At 45.4% G+C, this 20,433-nt stretch overlaps 1 protein-coding gene across 1 annotated transcript in view; it reads left to right on the top strand.

Annotated features, from left to right (window-relative positions):
• zbtb16a (zinc finger and BTB domain containing 16a) overlaps positions 1-20,433 on the top strand; it is a gene marked incomplete at both ends in the record, with an annotated part of 268,681 nt that overhangs the window by 91,358 nt on the left and 156,890 nt on the right. The window contains one exon of the mRNA XM_083641592.1: positions 10,083-10,180. Coding sequence (XP_083497718.1) covers positions 10,083-10,180 — 98 coding nt within the window. The remainder of the gene's footprint in view (positions 1-10,082; positions 10,181-20,433) is intronic.

Below are 20,433 nucleotides of genomic sequence, written 5' to 3'. Positions count from 1 at the left end.
CTATCAACACGAGGGTCACAGGCTCGAGCCCCTGTGTTACCTCCATATTGGTCGGGCGTCCATACAGTACAGGCACAATTGGCCGTGTCTGCGGGTGGGAAGCCGGATTAAGGGTATGTGTCCTGGTACATAATTTGATACTGTACTATATATACATATACATGGTGTGTGTGTGTGTGTGTGTGTGTCCTCTCATGCTGCCTTCAAGTGCCCCTCGTAGAGCTCTAACACTGAGTCCGGAAGTAGTCAAAACATAGCACTTTCGAGAGCTGCAGGAAGGAAATGGTAACAAAGTGGACCACATTACAGAGATCATTTAAGCTGTGTCGGTAGAAAGAAGAGGAGAAGGTTCACGTCCGGCCTGTGGTTAATTGAGGTTTTAATTAGTTTATTAACAAAAATGTGTGGTGTGTTTGACCGTTAAACAAAGGTTGAAAATACTTGTTGCCCCCCATGGACTCTCGTCCATGTGTCTCGTCATGTGTCAAAGAAAATCGTAATTTTCCTAAACATATTCACCGTTGATGTCCGTCCAAATTCCTAATTATATTGAAAGTAACATCGCTACTTGTACTAATGTGAAGAAGTGGTAAGAAATCTAACGGTGAATACCAAAAACAGGGCCTGATTGTGTTGAGTGTGCTGCTACTACTCTGATTAACTCATTCATGGCCAGTTTAGGACTGCCAATATTTAGCACAGGCCAAAGATTTTCATAATTGTTGGTCATCTTTCAAGACCCACAGTAAATTATCTATTAGCACCAAAGTGATTTGCAATACCTCAAAATGAAGATGTACGTCTCTGGGTTCACCAGGAAAAAAAAAGTGAGCTTTTAGCATGTTCTGTACTCTACTTATAGCCATATATATACACCCTGTTTTCACCAAAAAGGTCTCTCTGAGAAGACAAATTGCAGAAAATGGCATTTTTGTAAATCACACATTCTCAGGCAGAACTCGCTCTCAATTATTTTATTTTGAACTGTATTGACATCAGACATGTAAATATTATTCGTTATGACACAAATGACAAAAAAAAATAAAAATATATATATATATATATATATACATGAAGTGCTTTTTTTTTTACATTCAACAATACAGTTTACTCAGTGTGAGTGAGTGTGCAGACAGACAGACAGACAGACAGACAGACACACCGACAGACAAACAGACAGACACACACACACACACACACACACACACACACGATCCCCCTTTTATCTTCGTTGCGTGATTTCTAACCCCACATAGGATAAGCAATAACCACGCCCTGTGGCGCCGGGATTGGCCAGGAGCAACACTGGAGGGCACGCAGCCCAGCGATTTCATGAACCAACTGAATAGCTCTTGAGAACGGACAGCGGGCTGCTGTGACTGCCGCTTCTGCCTTGTTAGCTGTTCGTGTGTTTATTTTGTTTTGTTCTGGTCCACCCGTCCTCGTCCATGTCTCCCTGTCCTATCCTCCCTGCTATTTGATCGTTCCCGTTTTCCCCTCAGCTATTCAACACGTCCTCACCGCCCTCTGGATTACCCGTCAAACTGATCGATCATTTCCTCATTCCTCCGATGATCAAACACATCTCTGGATTACTTTCTCCCGTTTTCTCCCGGCTGGCACAGAGGAAGGCGACCAGCTCGTGCAGCGCGCCGAGGGGCGTTTCAATGGCGTTTCTCCTGTCTGCACAAGGAAGCGTTTATCCGTTTTCTGATTTTCCTCCTGCTCAATTTCAAAACAACAGCTGCGGTATGTGTTTGTTCACGTGTTGTCGGCTTGTCTTAGGCTAGGGACCTGATACTATGTCACAGGCTGGGGAAGTGTTTGAACTACGCGCTGTACTAATAAAAACAAAAACACGTCAAACACGTCATTGGCCCTCTGGGCTATTCCTGATAACACGTCAAAGACGTCTTTGGCCCTGAATGAGTTAACAACAAATAACGTAATGCCGTTCATTTCAGCACACTCCTCCAGATGGGGACATCAACACTGTACATTGGTGGTGGATGCATGGCATGGCTTCCTCCTCGAGCTCCTTTTAATAAGTCTATCTGTAGCTTATCAGTCCTCTTTTAATAAGTGTATCTGTACCTTATCAGTCCTCTTTTAATAAGTGTATCTGTACCTGATCAGTCCTCTTTTAATAAGTGTATCTGTACCTGATCAGTGCTCTTTTAATAAGTCTATCTCTACCTTATCAGTGCTCTTTTAATAAGTCTATCTCTACCTGATCAGTGCTCTTTTAATAAGTCTATCTGTACCTGATCAGTGCTCTGTCCGAGGGCCACAATGGTGAGATTGAGGGGCGACACAAAGGGCCTTTGAAAGGCTTTGTGCTGTGTGTTGTGGCTCCTCCCCCGTACGTACGTGTCTTTTCCCCCCTTATTACAGTCCAGCTGTGTGTGCGTACATCAGCCTGATGTACCAGGACAAATCCCCCCTGAGCCAATTCAACACTGTAAAAAACAAAACAAAACAAAAAACATTCCTGGGTCCATTTTGTTGTCTAGTGCCGTATTTGTATTATTCCCGCTAGGGATGTTCATTTTGAAAAATTTCCATAATCGAAAATCAGGAAAATTAACAATCAATTATCGATTATCGATCATATTAACTCATTGAGTGCCAATGACGACTAAAGTCGTCAATTCAAATAGTAACGTAGAGTGCCAATGACGAACTAAAGTCGTCAATTGCGTTTTTTGACGGTGGGACGTGGATCAAAGCCTGATGCATCTCCTGTAAAAATATGGGGGATGTTGAAGGTGTATAAGCTATTTTACGGACCCATTAGGTGGCGACAGTGCTCTCCAGATTAGAGAAAGGTGAGGAAAAAAACAGAGAAGAAGCCGTGGGCACACGGAAACCGATGCATGCTGTAACGTTAGCTGTGCCTGTGAACAGCAGCCAATCTGCTCCCACAATTGAGCCTTTCTGTCTGTTGCGATAGCCCCTCCACATGATTAGATAAATTATTCTCAGCTGGAAGCGCTGGGAGCCGGCGACAAAAACGGCGGAGCGATGTGAAAATAGGCTGGGTGCAGCCAGCGCACTTTGAAACGTGCAGCGGAAAATTCAGAGCAGAGAGCCACCAGAGACACTCCCACGGAGGAGGAGTTTGCAGTTGAGGGGGGTGGGGCACGCAGGGCACCATACAACACCGACCCAGACAGCAGGCTCGATGGACAGATTGGCAAACACAAGCTAGAATATCTGATGCCCACCAGCAGTAAATCAAGACCAGCAAGAAGGTGTAGGGTCTGCGCACGCAGGGGCCAGCGCTGCTGGTTGCAGCTAAAAAATATTATTTTGCCATCAAAATTCCTTTGTTTTATTGAAGGAAATTATTTTTGAGGTGTCACTACATCAGAAAATATTAGCTTCAGAGTCAGTGATGTGCTTGAAATGCTTCACTTCACAAAAGGCTCATTATCTCAGCTTCTAGTTTGAAACGTCTGTTTTTGCTGAAACCAACCTATATTCTACTGCTGATAACTAAAGAACGGAAAATGATATCAATAAACTTTTTTTTGCTGATGATACAAGATAGTCTCATCATTCTTTGGGCGTGTTCGGTGTTTACATAGTAATATCACACCAGCCATTTCTGGAAAACGGATGCTCCCAGTGCCAGCCCTTTCAGAGCGTTTTCAGTGATTTCTCAAGACCCACAGAATATTGTGTGATATTACTATATAAACACCGAACACGCCCAAAGAACGATGAGACTCTCTTGTATCATCAGCAAAAAAAAGTTTATTGATATCATTTTCCGTTCTTTAGTTCTCAGCAGTAGAAGATAGGTTGATTTCACCAAAAACAGACGTTTCAAACTAGAAGCTGAGATAATGAGCCTTTTGTGAAATGAAGCATTTCAAGCACATCACTGACTCTGAAGCTAATATTTTCTGATGTAGTGACGTGGTGTAGTTGTGTGGTGCCCTGCGTGCCCCACCCCCCTCAACTGCAAACTCCTCCTCCGTGGGAGTGTCTCTGGTGGCTCTGCTCGAATCTCTGCTACCTGCGTCAGGCGACGAATCTCTGCATGGAGCTGGGATAAACTCATCCCCACACTAACACACAGCTTGCATGCCGGCGGAGCTGGGAGAAACTCACCCCCACACTAACACACAGCCTGCATGCCGGCGGAGCTGGGAGAAACTCATCCCCACACTAACACACAGCCTAACACGCACCCAGTGTCTATTTTCGGAGCGCTCCGCCGTTTTTGTGCGCCGGCTCCCAGCGCGACACCGAAAAGCCAAACCGGACTGCTGAGAATGGTTTGGCTTTTCGGTGTCGGGTGCTGCTTTTCTGGCGGCTAATCGTGTGGAGAAACTATGCAGCAGAGACAGAGGGGCTCAGTTGTGGGAGCGGATTGGCTGCTGTTCGCAGCTAACGTTAGCTCCAGCCAGAGCAATCTATACGGCTCTGGCTCCAGCATGCATCGGTTTCCGTTTCATCACGGGGCTTCTTCTGCTGTTTTTCCTCACCTTTCTCTAATCTGGAGAGCACTGCTGCCACCTAATGGGTCCGTAAAATAGCTTATACACCCTCAACATCCACCATATTTTTACAGGAGATGCATCAGGCTTTGATCCACGTCCCACCGTCAAAAAACGCAATTGACGTCTTTAGACGTCATTGGCACTCTACGTTACTATTTGAATTGACGTCTTTAGACGTCATTGGCACTCAATGAGTTAATAATATTTTTTTTTTATTTTTTTTACAAAATGAATGCCTATGGCAGAAAATACGAAAGACAATGAACAATGAATGAACTCTTTATTTCAATGTGTCTCCTCTCCAACACTCTGCTGTCCCCGGCGCATGCCGGTGTGAATTCCCCATGTTTAAAACAGTTTTGTTGGCACAAAGGCCCGTGCCCAGCCAGAAAACTAGAGACTATATGAAGCTCCACCTCATGTTAGTCGGCTGTGCAATGGAGTGGGGCGAGGAGGAACGAATTCGACCCAAACCTAGTCCACACAAAAAAAATAATAATAATAATAATAATAATAATAATAATAATAATAATAACAATAATCGATAAAAATTCCACATGATCGATTCAATTCCTTAACGATCAATTATCGATTTTCGATAATTGATGAACATCCCTAATTCCCGCGGGTAAGCGGCCAAGCGTAGTCGACGATGTGACGTCGCGCAGAATCAAAGCGTGAGGGCTTGTTTCTAGAGCCGCCATTTTGCACTAACGTCCGACAGTCACACAGGGAGAGATCCATCGCTGAAGAGACGAGACCTCAATAGACTGGAAGGCAATGCAGCCGCAGGATGTGCTGCTGCATTTTGAGTAAGAGGGGAGTGGCCGCGACTATAGACTCACCCCAATGTTCACAAACATTTATATGTTGCCTACCTTTTGATTGAAAGAAACAATGTTGTCTGTCTTGTCTGGGAGTCATCCAAAGGCACTGTGGGTAACATAGGAAATCACTGGCTTGGATCTGGTTGGATTTGTCCTTGTCACTTCCTATCCCTCCATTTCTCTCTATCACTCTCTCCTCTGGCTTTTTGAAGTGTCCCTCAGTCTTTCTTGGGAGGCATTTACACTTTACAGGGCCTTTTAATTACTCGCTGCTTGCCAAAGGGCTCTCATTCTGCCTTTTGTTTGCAGGCTCTCTCCACAAATCCTACTCAGTACAACAGCTATCAGGATCCTGTTCCTACCCACCCCCTCAGTACAACAGATATCAGGATCCTGTTCCTTCCTACCTACCCCCTCAGTACAACAGCTATCAGGATCCTCTTCCTACCTACCCCCCCCCCCAGTACAACAGCTATCAGGATCCTGTTCCAACCTACCCCCCCCATTACAACAGCTATCAGGATCCTGTTCCTACCTACCCCCCAGTACAACAGCTATCAGGATCCTGTTCCTACCTACCCCCCAGTACAACAGCTATCAGGATCCTGTTCCAACCTACCCCCCAGTACAACAGCTATCAGGATCCTGTTCCAACCTACCCCCCAGTACAACAGCTATCAGGATCCTGTTCCAACCTACCCCCCATTACAACAGCTATCAGGATCCTGTTCCAACCTACCCCCTCAGTACAACAGCTATCAGGATCCTGTTCCAACCTACCCCCCCCCCCCCCCAGTACAACAGCTATCAGGATCCTGTTCCTACCTACCCCCCCCAGTACAACAGCTATCAGGATCCTGTTCCAACCTACCCCCCCATTACAACAGCTATCAGGATCCTGTTCCTACCTACCCCCCAGTACAACAGCTATCAGGATCCTGTTCCTACCTACCCCCCAGTACAACAGCTATCAGGATCCTGTTCCAACCTACCCCCCAGTACAACAGCTATCAGGATCCTGTTCCAACCTACCCCCCATTACAACAGCTATCAGGATCCTGTTCCAACCTACCCCCTCAGTACAACAGCTATCAGGATCCTGTTCCAACCTACCCCCCCATTACAACAGCTATCAGGATCCTCTTCCTACCTACCCCCCCCCCCCCCCAGTACAACAGCTATCAGGATCCTGTTCCTACCTACCCCCCATTACAACAGCTATCAGGATCCTGTACGCAATATTTTTTTCCCCATGATGGCGAAGGCTAGGCGAAGGCATGACCCGCCCCTCTCTGCCTCTGATTGGCTGACTGCACTCGGCTGCTCTCGCCTGCTTCCCAGGCGAGCCAAAAGTCATCTCAAACGAGCCTAATATAGCCTATACTTTCATTCAATGTCACGATGCTGCGGGGGGGGAGTAGGCTACTTCCAAGCATTACTATAACTAGATAGGCTATTAGTGGTGGTGGTCTTTCATGCAGGCTAGCAAGCGTGACTGTTGTCTGTCTGAGTCTGACCCACTCAGTCTGACGGTCAGACTGTAGAAAGAGATGTAATGCAGGATAGCCAAGCGAATGTGTTTGGATGGAAGTTTGACGCTAGGCCAATCAGAGGCAGAGAGGGGCGGGTTATGCCTTCGCATAGCCTTCGCCATCATCCGAAAAACAATATCGCATCCTGTACCTACCTACCCCCACCCCAGTACGACAGCTATTAGGATCCTGCTCCTACCTACCATGTCCCCACAACAGCTATCAGGATCCTGTTCCTACATCCCCCCCCACCCCATTCCCTTTGCTTGTTTTCATCCCATCTCTATTCTCTACTACTCTTAACTGCCAGGCCTTCAAAGAGCTCTCGCATCAATTAACCTTCATTGAAGTTGCACTAGACTTCCTCGTCTAATAACTCTGGTCACAGTCGTCATAAGATGTGCTGTGTTGTCTCTCTCCGTCTGTCTGTCCGCCTCTCCTCTGCGCTTCATCTGTCGCTCTCCCTCTCCCGCTGCCTCTGCAGGCACAAAGCAGAGCTGTAAATCACTTAGCATGTGACGTCTGACATCAATCAGTCATGTTTTGGGAGCCGCGGCACCTCCTCCCCCCCCCTCCCCCCTCCTCGGCTTCCTCGGGAGACGGTGAGACGGATGGCTGTCATCTCGCCCCAAAGTCGTGCAGATCTCCTTATCCAAGGGCGTCGTTTCCCCACCAGCTCGCCCCGGCTGAGCACTTTCCACCACCCTGACTTCAGCGACGGAGACTGTGAAGTCCTCCTCACCCCAATATGGATTCACTGACTCACACCCACTTTCAGTTTCTGACTGAGTGTTTTTATCATGTGTGCAACAGTTCTGTTTGTGTTGAGGTCATAGACCGTATACAAATATGGACTCCTGTTTTGAAGCCTGGAGTTTGGCATTTTGGCCACCTTGGTTCTTTGGAGGCAGAAGCAGCTCAGACCAGGGCTTTCCCACAGTTACTGCTCCACCATCGGCAAGATGTGCCATCACTGGCAGGCCAGGCGTGTCAATCACGCCCCAAAACATAGTCCGCTTTATTGTCTTATTATTTGACTCTAAATGGGACCATCATTTACAAAATGAACATCATGCTGCATTGAAGAAGACTTGACACTAGTGATTGAGACCATAAACTCATTAGGAAAGTGTTTACTGAGGTCATAAATCAAGTGAGAAGGAGCGTCATTTTCCCATTGACTTCTATACAATCTGACTTCTTTTTGCAGCCAGTGGAGTCGACCCCTGCAGGAAATGACAAAGAATGCGCATTCTTGAAACCTGCTGAAATCATGCTCATAACCAAATGTGGCTTAATAAATCATGCTCATAACCAAATGTGGCTTAATAAATCATGCTCATAACCAAATGTGGCTTAATAAATCATGCTCATAACCAAATGTGGCTTACTTACCATTTGCTTATCAAATGAGCAGTGGCATTTTGAGCGGCCTCGGTCAGCGTCTCTGCTCGGCTGTACCTGATAGGGGCGAGTTTGGGCCTTTATTGAGGCAAGTGACATAGCATTGTCATTGAAAGTTCACAGATGGCATTTTTTTGTCGACCCAAATTGAAAACGCCACTGACTTCAGCTGCTATCGTGTGTGTGTGTGTGTGTGTGTGCGTGTGTGCGTGTGCGTGCGCGTGCGTGCGCGCACGTGCGTGCTTGCGCCTCTCTCAAGGCAAGGTGTTTGAAGTTCTCAGGAGGCTTAAGGCACTGTGGCAGTTGTTTGGCAATTCGTGTCACCTTAATTGCTTTAGAGCACTTTCAGATATCTCCAAAGAATAATACGCTCTGTTCTGAGCCGTGGGGTCTTTGAGGATTTCGTAAACGGAGAGAGTCGCGAGGCCCTGGACTTTATGTTGGCTGATGTTATTTAGTTACCTAACCTTCCAGGGCCTTTTCCACATCATCAAATATTGACCCTTAGCTTCGCCTGACCTTGCCGAGCTTAAACGACATTACGCCCGCAATTCATTACAGATCAGATTTCTCCCCCCCTACAGTCGCTGCTTTGACGTTAGCATCATACTGCTGTTTCCTCTAAACAAATAGACAGCAGCAGTCCAAAAAAGTGGCTCATAAATGGTTCATAAGAAAGTGGCTGCCCTGTGCGTTTGCCTGAATAAATCAGGCCCAGTTCACTTTATAGGTCCTTATCCATCTGCAGCACTTTAGATGTGGGACTTGATAACGCCCCTGCTTCAATAGCACCTTGTGATTTACAGCAGCAAATAAAGTGACGGTCGGGCGCTCCCTTCAGAAGAATATTTGTGCGGCTTATTGGCCTGATGTTTATTGTCGTGTGCTGATGTTTTGATTGATGGAGTGTGACATGTCTCTCTTCAGGGATAAAGCCTATACCTTTTTGCTCTGCCCATCGTGCTCTGTGAGCTGTAGAAAATGTTCAAAAGCCGCTCTCATTAGGCGTACCAAACGGCGGTCTGCGTGGGGCTTTTCCCACCAGCGGCGCGGCGGACAGTACAACTACTGTCTCACCCTAACCCTAAGGCCTTGGCCACACTGATCCGTGGTGTCTGTCCGTGTGCGTTCATTTCTCTGTTCACTTCCATTCATTTTCAATGACAACTGTCCGACTGTCCGTGGAGCACTCGGAAGCGTACGTATCCAGAAAATGTGCATACGTTTTGATGGACAGAAAGTTGAAGAGGGATGAACTTTTTCTGGATGGACGTATCGGATGGTCGGATAGTCTCTGTCCGTTTAGCCAATCAGAGTCGAGGTCTCGAGAGGAGGCGTTCCGAGATTTGTTTCAACTTTTCAAAGAAGATGGCGGCCGAGGCGGTGAACGAGGCTGTAAGGGATTCCCCAGCAAAATGAGTAAAATTGTGTGATTTCACTAGGATTTCAGTGACTAGAAGTTAGTCCAAGGGGAGAATGTAGTGCATATACTTCTCTCCGGTTATCTGCACATGATCTACATTATAGTATACTCGCACTGTTCATGTCATTTGCATCGAGTCACATTTCCAAGGAGCTGCACGCAGGCTGCGCAGGCAGGCTTGTCGGCCGCGGAGCAGCCCCGGCGCTTTCGGCAAGGGGTTTGACGTAGACTCAGTTCTCATGCATCGGACAGACATCTGTCTAAGCCTAACCCTAGCCCTAACCAACCCTAACCCTAACCCCAACCCTAACCCTAACCCTAAACCTAACCCCAAACCCAGCGGAGCGGCTGACATGACGTGTTTGCTTTTGCTCTGTGCCAACAGGAAGATGCACAGTGGGATGAAGACGTACGGCTGTGAGCTGTGTGGGAAGCGCTTCCTGGACAGCCTCCGTCTGCGGATGCACTTGCTGTCTCACTCAGGTAAGAAAACACAACACAAAGAAAGAGACGTGCTCACGCTCTGCTCGCTGTCCTTAGACGCGCGCTCACGCTCTGCTCGCTGTCCTTATCCTTCAGCTTCACCGTTGATGTGAGGCTTTCTGAAGGCAGAGCTGCATGTTTCACTTCCAAATGCAAAATGTTTCGCTCTTTTGAAAGCCTTTCATATCAGAGTGGAAAAAGATTTCAGTAACACGTCATAGTAAGCTACACATCTTCACCATTAACTAGTTGTTTATTAGCATGCATATGGGTAACATATTGTCCATTTATTAGTCCTTATGAAGCACTTATGAATGCATTATTCTGCAGGACCGTATACAGTATATGCTACAACTACTAGGCCATTAACTAAGAGTTTCCCCTCTATACGAGGGGATCAGCCGAACAGCATTTTGGTAAACAAACCTGCCACTGGGTGGAAACGGCAATGGAACCTTATGGAGCGTGAGCTTTGGGAGGCTTGAGTGTCTGACTCTAGCCGGCTGACTCTGTTTACATTTTAAAAACTGTGACAGTTCACGCAACTTTTAACACGACATGAATATATTATACATCAAACTCTTGAGCTACTTCTGCTCTCACTCAGAATGTCAAAATATAAGCGATGTGATGTATAGTTTTTGAGATATTAAACATTTGTTTGGCACAACTCGTACGAATAACTGCTGTGGGGTTCCGCATTTCTGGGTGGCAAGTCAGGCTGATTTGTCCTATAACCTCCTAAATACTGCTTATTGATGGTAAGTAAGGAGGTTAATAATAATATGCTAATAAGCAACTAGTTAATATGAATATGTGTACCTTAGTATAGCTTAGTATAACGTGTTAGTTTTATTTGCAATTTTGAAAGTGCGAAGACAGATTTATTTCCCCACAATAGAATGTCTATCAGTAGCTATCGGGGGACTTTACCCAAGAGGTACCTCCACCTCCACCTCAGCATCCAGTCACCCTACACCTCTGTGACATTTGAGGGCTAAAAGCCATATAAGTCAAAACACAGGCTACTATTCATTGGCCTGGCCTGACACTGTAACCCCCCACCCTCTCTCTCTCTCACACACACACACTTTCTCTCGCACACACACCCTCTCTCTCTCACACACTCACACACTTTCTCTCACTCACACACAGCAGCGGTCTCCCGTGCTCAGGGCCTACTTAGCACCGTCCTGGTTTAATGGCATGGACCATCTTTTATAGGCAACAAAGACCTCCTCACTCCCAAGGCCCTAAGTGCAGATGGTTTATTGAAACTCTGTAAAAGCCATAGGACTTCTGAGGGGGGGTACCTCCTCTGCACACACACACACACACACACACACACACACACACACACACACACACACACACACACACACACACACACACACACACACACACACACACACACACACACACACACACACACACACACACCCATGTGTTGTCATGCCCAGAGACTGACCCCTCTGTCTGGTACCTCTATGTTTTCAAAGGGGACAAGCTGTGTGTGTGTAACATTGCCATCTTGGAGTACTTTAGTTGTTGTTCAGAATCACTTTTATTGCCACAATATGCAAGATTACATACAAGGGATTTGTCTTAGTGTAAGTATGCAGTGTAGTGGTCATATCAATATTCAGAGATAAAAGGAAAATAGGAAAATATCTAAAACACAAAATCTCAACATTGCAAGTGCAGTCCAATATATACAATATATACACGAATAGGAGGAGTGTTAAGTAGGCATTAAATATGAATTTACAGTCTGAATTAAATAGGCATTAAATATGAATTTACAGTCCACTCCGCATACTACATACTAGTCTGTGCTACTGCGTGCGCAGCACCAGCTGCTGTTTTAAGGGTGGGTCTAGGGGACAAAATTGAATGACTGACTGGTCGAAGCACCAATGAGAGCGTGGTTCATTTTCAAAAGTCAACAGCGACATGTTGGGTGGCCGCTCCTGATCGCTAAAGTTGAGTGGTGCCCCCATGATTTCAGGGGAACCAATCACTTGCCAGGATTCCGACACCAGTTTGGAGCTAGCTCCCAGACCCAGAGACATAGTTAGCGTAGACATAGTGTATCAGCGCTAAGAACTCTCATGGGTCTGGCGTTGAGATTAACGGTGTTGTGGTGACATACTGTATGGAGTGTCTTGCAGGATGAGAGAGGATGACCGCACACCAGTGTTGGGGAGGTGCTGCTGACCATGGTGGGAAAACTTTTTTTTCAATATTATTATTATTATAAATTACCAACATTTCGACAAAAGTCTTCTTCGGGTATAAAGGGAGACAAGCTCAACAGGCAGTATATAGACTATAGGGAATAGGACACAGGTGGGTTCTATCATAGGTAGGAGAGTGGAGCCAATAATCACATGCACTTATGTACTTAAAAAAAAAAATGAAAATCACATTAAAAGAGCATGTTTGATTAACAGCTTACACAGTATTATGAAAAAAATACTGTAACATGAATATCAAGAGATACACACACAAAAAAACAAAAAAATTCTGTATATCAAATGATTTTTTTTTTTTATATTTTATATATTTTTTTTTATATTTAATGAATATACAGTAACATGAATATCAAGAAATTCAGGTAGCCAATTGGCTATTATTAAAATTATATATTTTTGCATCGTGGCTATGAGTGTGTGACTTCCTTTTTTCACTCTTGACATACTGTATGGGGTGTCGCCATCAACAACGCACCCATCCCTCTCCTCGATTTAAGAACCCCGGAATATAATAATTGCAAGGTTCGTTCGTGTTTTTTTCGTCATCAGTCACCCAAAACTTTAAACCACGACTGAGATGGATGTTGACACTCCTGCTGTTGTGGCAGCAATGAATGACAAACTCCTGCTGTGCCGATGAATTGGCTCAGCGCACAACTCGGCATGTAACAAAAAAAAATCGCTTAGGAAATATTCAGACAGGACATTGGACATTTCTATTTGCGACTACTGAAATAAATACGCTAATGTCTGACCTTTGAAAGCTGCTGTCCCGGAGCCCACTTCCTGGTTGTGCGTCGTCGTCACGCGGGGGCAGGAGAGGCAGGAGTTATGACAGATTGTACGCTGGGGGTGACTTAAGGTCATCCTGCCATGGGCGCAGTCAGACACTTGTTGTCTGTTGGGAAATGTAGTCTGTAGCTCTGGGCTGTCTCCCTGCTCCAGTGGAGATGAAGGCTTAAAAGGGTCACACTCCGCCTGCTCACATGGAGTTAGCCAAGCTTGGGTTCAGGTCAAATTTAGTCTAAAGACAAAAAGTAGCAATGACTCCATTCTGCTTTGCATACTGTGTAGTAGGAGTGAATGGTGGTTGTAGGAGCAGTATAGCCGCACCAGCAGCATGTGTAGTAGCATTTTCTGACAAGACGGCTTAAATCAGAACAAGAGATCACATCACTGACGGATCTCATCGGGGGTGGGGTTTAGTTGGGCTGCATTTGTCGATACCCCCGAAAATCTCCCTCTTTGTCATGGCCTAATGTTGGCAGGTGTGCTGTCGATGCGGCAAAGCAAACAATGAAACCTACATTGACGGGAGATCAAATGGAAAAAAGGAGAAGAGGTTGAAAACTCTAGGAAGAACCGCACGCTGCACCTCGACAGACGCACGCGGCCGAGCGGAAGACTGCGGGCAAGTGTATTTTTAGCAACAGTGGCAGCGAGTGCACAAACTTTCTCTGTTCTTCTTCTTCTTTCCGCCTTTGACGCGCGACATCAACCTGTGCTCTTACACTCACTCACACATACGCGCGCGCACACACACACACACACACACACACACACACACACACACACCCACACACGTGGATTGGCAGACGCTTTGGTCTGGCATTAAAAAGGCGAGACGAGCGCCTGTGTGTAGACGGGCCGACGGTTAGGGAAGAGGCGACAGAGAGAGAGGCAGAGAAGCTTCTCTTTTCATCGCTTTTTTTCTTATTTCTTTTTCTCCTCCACCTCCATCGCTTTGGCTTTCAAGGCTTTAGTTACACCTCGATTTATATCATCTCTCTCTCTGTCTCTCTGTCTGTAATGATGACACTCCCGAGTCCCCGAAAACCCTCAAGCTTAACCCCCCTCCACCCTTCCTCACCCCAGCTACAGCTTCACAATTCGCAGAATATCAAAATTGTACTGTTATTTTCCAATTTCATGTCTCAATTTCTTTCTATTTTTGTATCTTTAATCCACGTTTAGACTGATGCAATAAATGTCTTAGGATAATTTAGTAGTACATTTTAGCGGGGCTTAGGTTAGTCACTTTGTTAAATCTAGACATGTTCGTAAACCCATTTTAAATGTTATCTGCTTAGTGTCTGGGCCCCTATTCTCAAGCTTCAGATAGTGTATCAAGGTGTCCCACTTTTCACGTACTGTATCTCCAGTGGCGGATTCAGGCTGTTGGAAGGGCAGGAGCGACAAAATAAGAAGGGCACCTAACTGCACACCTACTGCAGACTTAGTGCACAACACGGGGCCCCGCTAGCATGGGAAAAGCTATATGATGCATCATGTATGATGCAGTGCTTTTCCACAAGGATATGGTCTAGCCAGCGAGTGGGGAAAAGTAGCCAGCTAGGGGGGTAATAAACAAAGACGTTTCTCTGCCATCACACTGGACATCAACACTAGCGGGAGACTTCTCACACTCCCGCAAATATACAGTCATGTTCTGCATAATGTTAAGATAAACAGATAACATCTTACCAAGAGGAAGAGACAGCAGCCATCCGAAGTAGAGCCATATTAAATCCACATTGACCAATACAAATAGAATCAACTGTAAAATGTGGAATACTGCAGAATTTGACATTGGGCTGAAATTCAACAATTCAACAGGCTAAACTGTAACAGGTTTACAAGTTATATCGGCAGTGACATGACGGTATGGGAGCAGCCATCTTACTCTTCTTCTACTATGAACTGAAGTTCATTTCACAGCATCTCAACAGTCACTACTTTATGATAGTGTCCCTAGTGGTGCACTGTAGAATACATTAATAACAGAACACAGACATCTGTCTGAAGTGACGTCAGACTAAAAACTCTGAAGTGAATGTTTTGTTCGCAGTTGTTTTTTCTTTATTTGAAGCACACAATGAGAAGCTTATCAAACAATTTTTTTTTAATAATTTGAATGGAATGTTTTGTACAGTCATCTACTGTAGCCTATTTCTGACTTGAAGCACCGGTTATTAAAAATAGTGCATTGTTGTGTAAATTGTTATCTTATTAAATTGTGGACATTTATCAATTCCCACTTATTAATAGACACTATTTTCTGATGGTAAAACGAGCGTAAAAATCAAAACCGAATTCAGAAAAATTAAAACGGAAAAAAAAACAGAATTTGGGAACAAATAAAATGTTTGTTTATTATATTGCAATCACAAATCACAATATTGTCCGCAAATAATCACAATCGCACTTTTCCCCCCAAAAGTGCAGCACACATTTTCAGTTAATTGTGCAGTCCTAGCCTATGTCTTATTATGATGGTACTTGTGTTTGAACTGTGAATAAACGGAACTGAACTATGAAGCAAGCAGAGGGCTTTTTGGTATGTGCAGTGTGTCGGATACATGTGCAGCGCTTCAGACGTCACCTCTCCCTCCCCTCTGCTTTCCACTTTCTCACTCACGCTGTGTGTCTCTCTCTCTCTCTGTCTGTCCCTCTCTCTCTCTCACTCTCTTTCTCTGTCTGTCCCTCTCTCTCTCTCTCTCTCTCTCTCTCTCTCTCTCTCTCTCTCTCTCTCTCTCTCTGTGTGCTTGTTGTATGGAGGACTTGGCGGCTAGCCAGTCTGGGCTGCCTGCCACCACTGAGGGTACAGTATGTACAGTCTACCTTGTGCCAGCTATTTATTTTTTTCCCCTCTCGCGCCGTCTCTTTCCTCCTCTCTCCACGTTGTTGTTTGTTATGAGTGTTTTTTTATGACCGACTGACGTGCAGGGTTTGGTGAGGACAGCCGAATGGGAGGCAGCCAGACGGGGGTTGTTGGAGCAGGGTGGGGACCCGTGACTCAGCTCTGCATCGGGAGGTCCCATATGACATGTCTTTTTTGAAGGCCAATCCCAATGATTTATTTTAGGGTTTAAATTTGACCGATTTCATGTAAAAAAGAAATCCTCACATTTCCAAGTATTAAGTGTCACTGTGAAACCCAGAACAAGAATAATATACTCGATAACACATATTCAGGCATAAGCCTACTTGTGTGGTATCTGCTAAATAGGTCAATTCAGATGACAGCCAGTGTAGTATCAATTCCACAATAAATATGTATCAATCAAACCGTTGTATCAGAGCTCCCGTTTTAAAGGGCAATATCCAGCCCATCCATACAAGAAAAAAAACACACCCAGGTGCTGAAGTAAGCAGTGCAGACATACAGACACCACTTAACACATTTCAACTAAAGGCCCAATTTATACGTTATATGTTAACACATTGAATGCCAGCCATGTTTTCATTCCTGTAGGTAAGTTGTGCCAGGGGTGTTTTTGACGATTCTGGCTCATTTTAGCAACAGCCGAGGATTCTTTTCTGTTAAGAATTCATGAACACCAATCATCTAAAAATAACTAATAGAATGTGTGCTTTCTCTGTCTAAAAGAGTTAGTTTGCAGAGTTAGTAGTTATGTAGATATTAGCCGTTGAGTACAGCATGGTTTCAGCGTCTGGAAATTTATTCAGAGATAAATGGCTTTTTGTGAAACAGTCACTTTAACCATTCATTTTTGGCATCAGTAAGACCGTCAGACATTCTAAACAATAGTTTTGAACAGTAATTTCCTCCATAACAACAGGAAACACCCCTCTCATTCAAACTCCTCCCTCCGTGTGTCTTCTCCTCCTTCCTCCTGGCTGTACAGCGGGCGTGTCAGAAGCGCTTTTGCTGCTGCCTGCCTGTGTGCCTGCCTGCCTGCTTGCCTGCGTGCGGACGCTCCTTGTGCGAGTCAAGATGGGCCGGGGAATGCGTGGGCGATGGGCAGATGTTGATTATGGCCTTTCTGAGGTGTTTCAAAGTGTGTTTCACCTATGATCTATTTTGCAAATCGCTCTCCGCTCTCTGTGTGCTGCTGCCGGTGCGCGGCCGCTCTCAGGCAAGACAAGTCTTGAATGGATTATTACTGTAAAATCGCCACGGCATTTCCTTGAACGGCTTGGTCCCGCGGCAGTTTTTTCTTTGATTTCGGTCGTCTGGGGGAGCACTGTCAACACTTAGTGGGTCGGTAAAATAGATTATACACATTATCTTGCTCCAATAGTGATCTCGAAGATGTAAAAGTTGTTGATTGATGTCCCAGCGTCAAAAAAAAAAAAATGTTTATGTAAGACGAGTAAACTCGGCTCTGGCACTTAAGCGTTGGATTATGTAAGACGAATTATTTCGGCTATGGCACTTAAGGTGTTAAAGACGGAGACGGACAGAGCCTTCTGTCTGTACTCTGCATTCATTTCGTGCGTATTTCTGTCTGTCCTCTGAAAGCTTATGGATACGCATGAAACAGAGCAGAACCACACACGCTCACACATTTGACTCTCTACTGCCCACTGGTGGATGTATTGCATAACATGATACCAACGTGAAAGATGCATGGAAGTATTTGGGCAGTGACGATTATACCGTTTGAAATGGAGGCATTTATTTTCATACGAAAATCAAGTAAAATTGGGCCTTAACTCATTGAGTGCCAGCCACTTTTGGAGAACGGACGCTCCCAGTGCCAGAGTTTCAGAGCGTTTTCAGTGATTTCTCGAGGCCCACAGAATATTGTGTGATATTACTATGTAAACACCGAACACGCACAAAGAACGACGAGACTTTATTGTATCATCAGCAAAAAAAAGTTTATTGATACCATTTTCCGTTCTTTAGTTATCAGCTGGAGAAGATAGGTTGTTTTCACCAAAAACAGACGTTTCAAATTAGAAGCTGAGATAATCAGCCTTTTGTGAAATGAAGTATTACAAGCACATTCACTGACTCTGAAGCTAATATTTTCAGATGTAGTGACGTGGTGTAGTTGTGTGGTGCCCTGCGTGCCCCACCCCCCTCTCCCCCCCTCAGCTGCAAACTCCTCCCCACACTAACACACAGCCTAACACGCACCCAGCGTCTATTTTCGGAGCGCTCCGTTTTTGTGCGCCGGCTCCCAGCGCGACACCGAAAAGCCAAACCGGACTGCTGAGAATGGTTTGGCCCTTCGGCGTCGGGTGCTGCTTTTCTGGCGGCTAATCGTGTGGAGAAACTATGCAGCAGAGACAGAGGGGCTGAGTTGTGGGAGCGGATTGACTGCTGTTCGCAGCTAACGTTAGCTCCAGCCAGAGCAATCTATATGGCTCTGGCTGCAGCATGCATCGGTTTCTCTTTCATCACAGCTTTTTCCTGCTGTTTTCCTGACCTTTCTCTAATCTGGAGAGCACTGTCGCCACCTAATGGGTCCGTAAAATAGGTTATACACCTTCAATAGCTACAATATTTTTACAGGAGATGCATGAGGCTTTGATCCACGTCCCACCGTCAAAAAACGCATTTGACGCCGATCGACGTCATTGGCACTCAACGTTACTATTTGATTTGACGCCGATCGACGTCATTGGCACTCAATGAGTTAAAGTCGAGCTGAACCCAAAAATGACTTTTAGTTTTATTTCAAATACTCTTTTCGTTTTTCACACTTTTTCACATCAAAAGTAAATTTTTGGCCGGTGTGTGCGCATGCGCCACGGCGGCCTGTCATCTCCACTCGTCCATACAATTTGCGTGCCCGACCTGGGGACCGACCTGGGGACCACCTGCGTGCCGAATCTGCTCTGGTCGTCCCACTGGTCACCGCTGTACGGCGCTGTACTCCACTTTCAAATTCTTGCCACGGTAAGTGTACAGTATGCCACTGCCACTAGTGCATTAATGGCCGTGTGTCCACTGAGCTTCTTTTCCACAGCTCAGTTTTCCAGTTGTTTCCGATGATGACAGAGCGTGTATAGAGAAAGTTGTGCGCCGAGGCAGCGCTGGCGTCCCACAGCTGAGCTAACGTTGTTTTCAATCTGCTTAATTCATTGCATTGCGGGCAGACCAGCATGTTAACTTGTTAGCTGGTAGCTATCAAGCTAGCTCCAGCTGCTGAGCTGACGTTGTTTTCAATCTGCTTAATTGCATATTGCGGGCGGACCAGCGTTCTTCCAGCATTTACTTTCTGTCTGCTCCTTGCGCCCGGCTAGCAGGGTAAGTCCAACGTGCCAGAAAACCATAAACAATGATGCTGAATGCTGATGATGCTGATATTGTCGTCCAGTCTCACTGATGACTCCTCTGGTGGTGCGTACTGGCACTGCGCTCTCTAGCCTGGATCACTCCCTGTGTGCTTCTAGAAAAGGTCCGTGTTGCAACTTGCTTCCGCGGCACGCTACTTCGTTCCGGATCGCTTTTATTTTTATGAAATTGAATTTCTCCTATGAAATGATTAACACCAGCGATTGCTCGACCAGCGTGAATCTCGTCGACCAAGAGCACGTCGACCAAACAATCGACCAGTCGACCTGCAGGGGGCAGCCCTAGTGTGTGTGTGTTGTAGCCCACCAAACCAGAGCAGGCTGATATGATTCATAGTTAGTTTTGAAAGCAAGCCGATGCAGTCTAATAAGATTAATAAGACTCTCCCATAACACCCGCTTCCATCTCTGTTTCCATCTTCTGCATTTATAGCTTAAGACACTTAATCCTCTGTTTACTGTACGTACACATAGTCAAGAGTTACTGGATTAGCCGTGTGTGTGTGTGTGTGTGTGTGTGAGAGAGAGGCAGAGAGAGAGAGAGAGAGACCCGAAACAGTACATTACAATTTTAAATAAATAAATCCTTATTTACCTGATACACATGCACAACAGTTGTGGGTTATGTGCCTTGCTCCAGGGTAATGGAAATGTAGTCTAATGATGTATGAATAGAAAGATATTCTTAATGATCTGCAGTTGGGCGAGGAATTAATGTAATTGAGCATTTGGAAGAGTCTAGTTTACTATACATTAACACAATGCACAATGAATTTGTTCAGTACAGAGTAGTGCACGCTTTTATTTTGAAGGTGGGAAAGGGAAATGGTACGTGTGGAGTAGGGATGTCACGATACTAGAATTTCTACTTCGATACAGATACCCAGGAAAATATCCATACTCGATACCATTTTCAGTCCTAGCGTTATAACTATTTCATCTGTG

This window comes from Poromitra crassiceps (assembly GCF_964638095.1).
Source record: "Poromitra crassiceps genome assembly, chromosome: 1".
Taxonomy (NCBI): domain Eukaryota; kingdom Metazoa; phylum Chordata; class Actinopteri; order Beryciformes; family Melamphaidae; genus Poromitra; species Poromitra crassiceps.
This window is presented reverse-complemented; position numbering and strand designations above follow the sequence as displayed.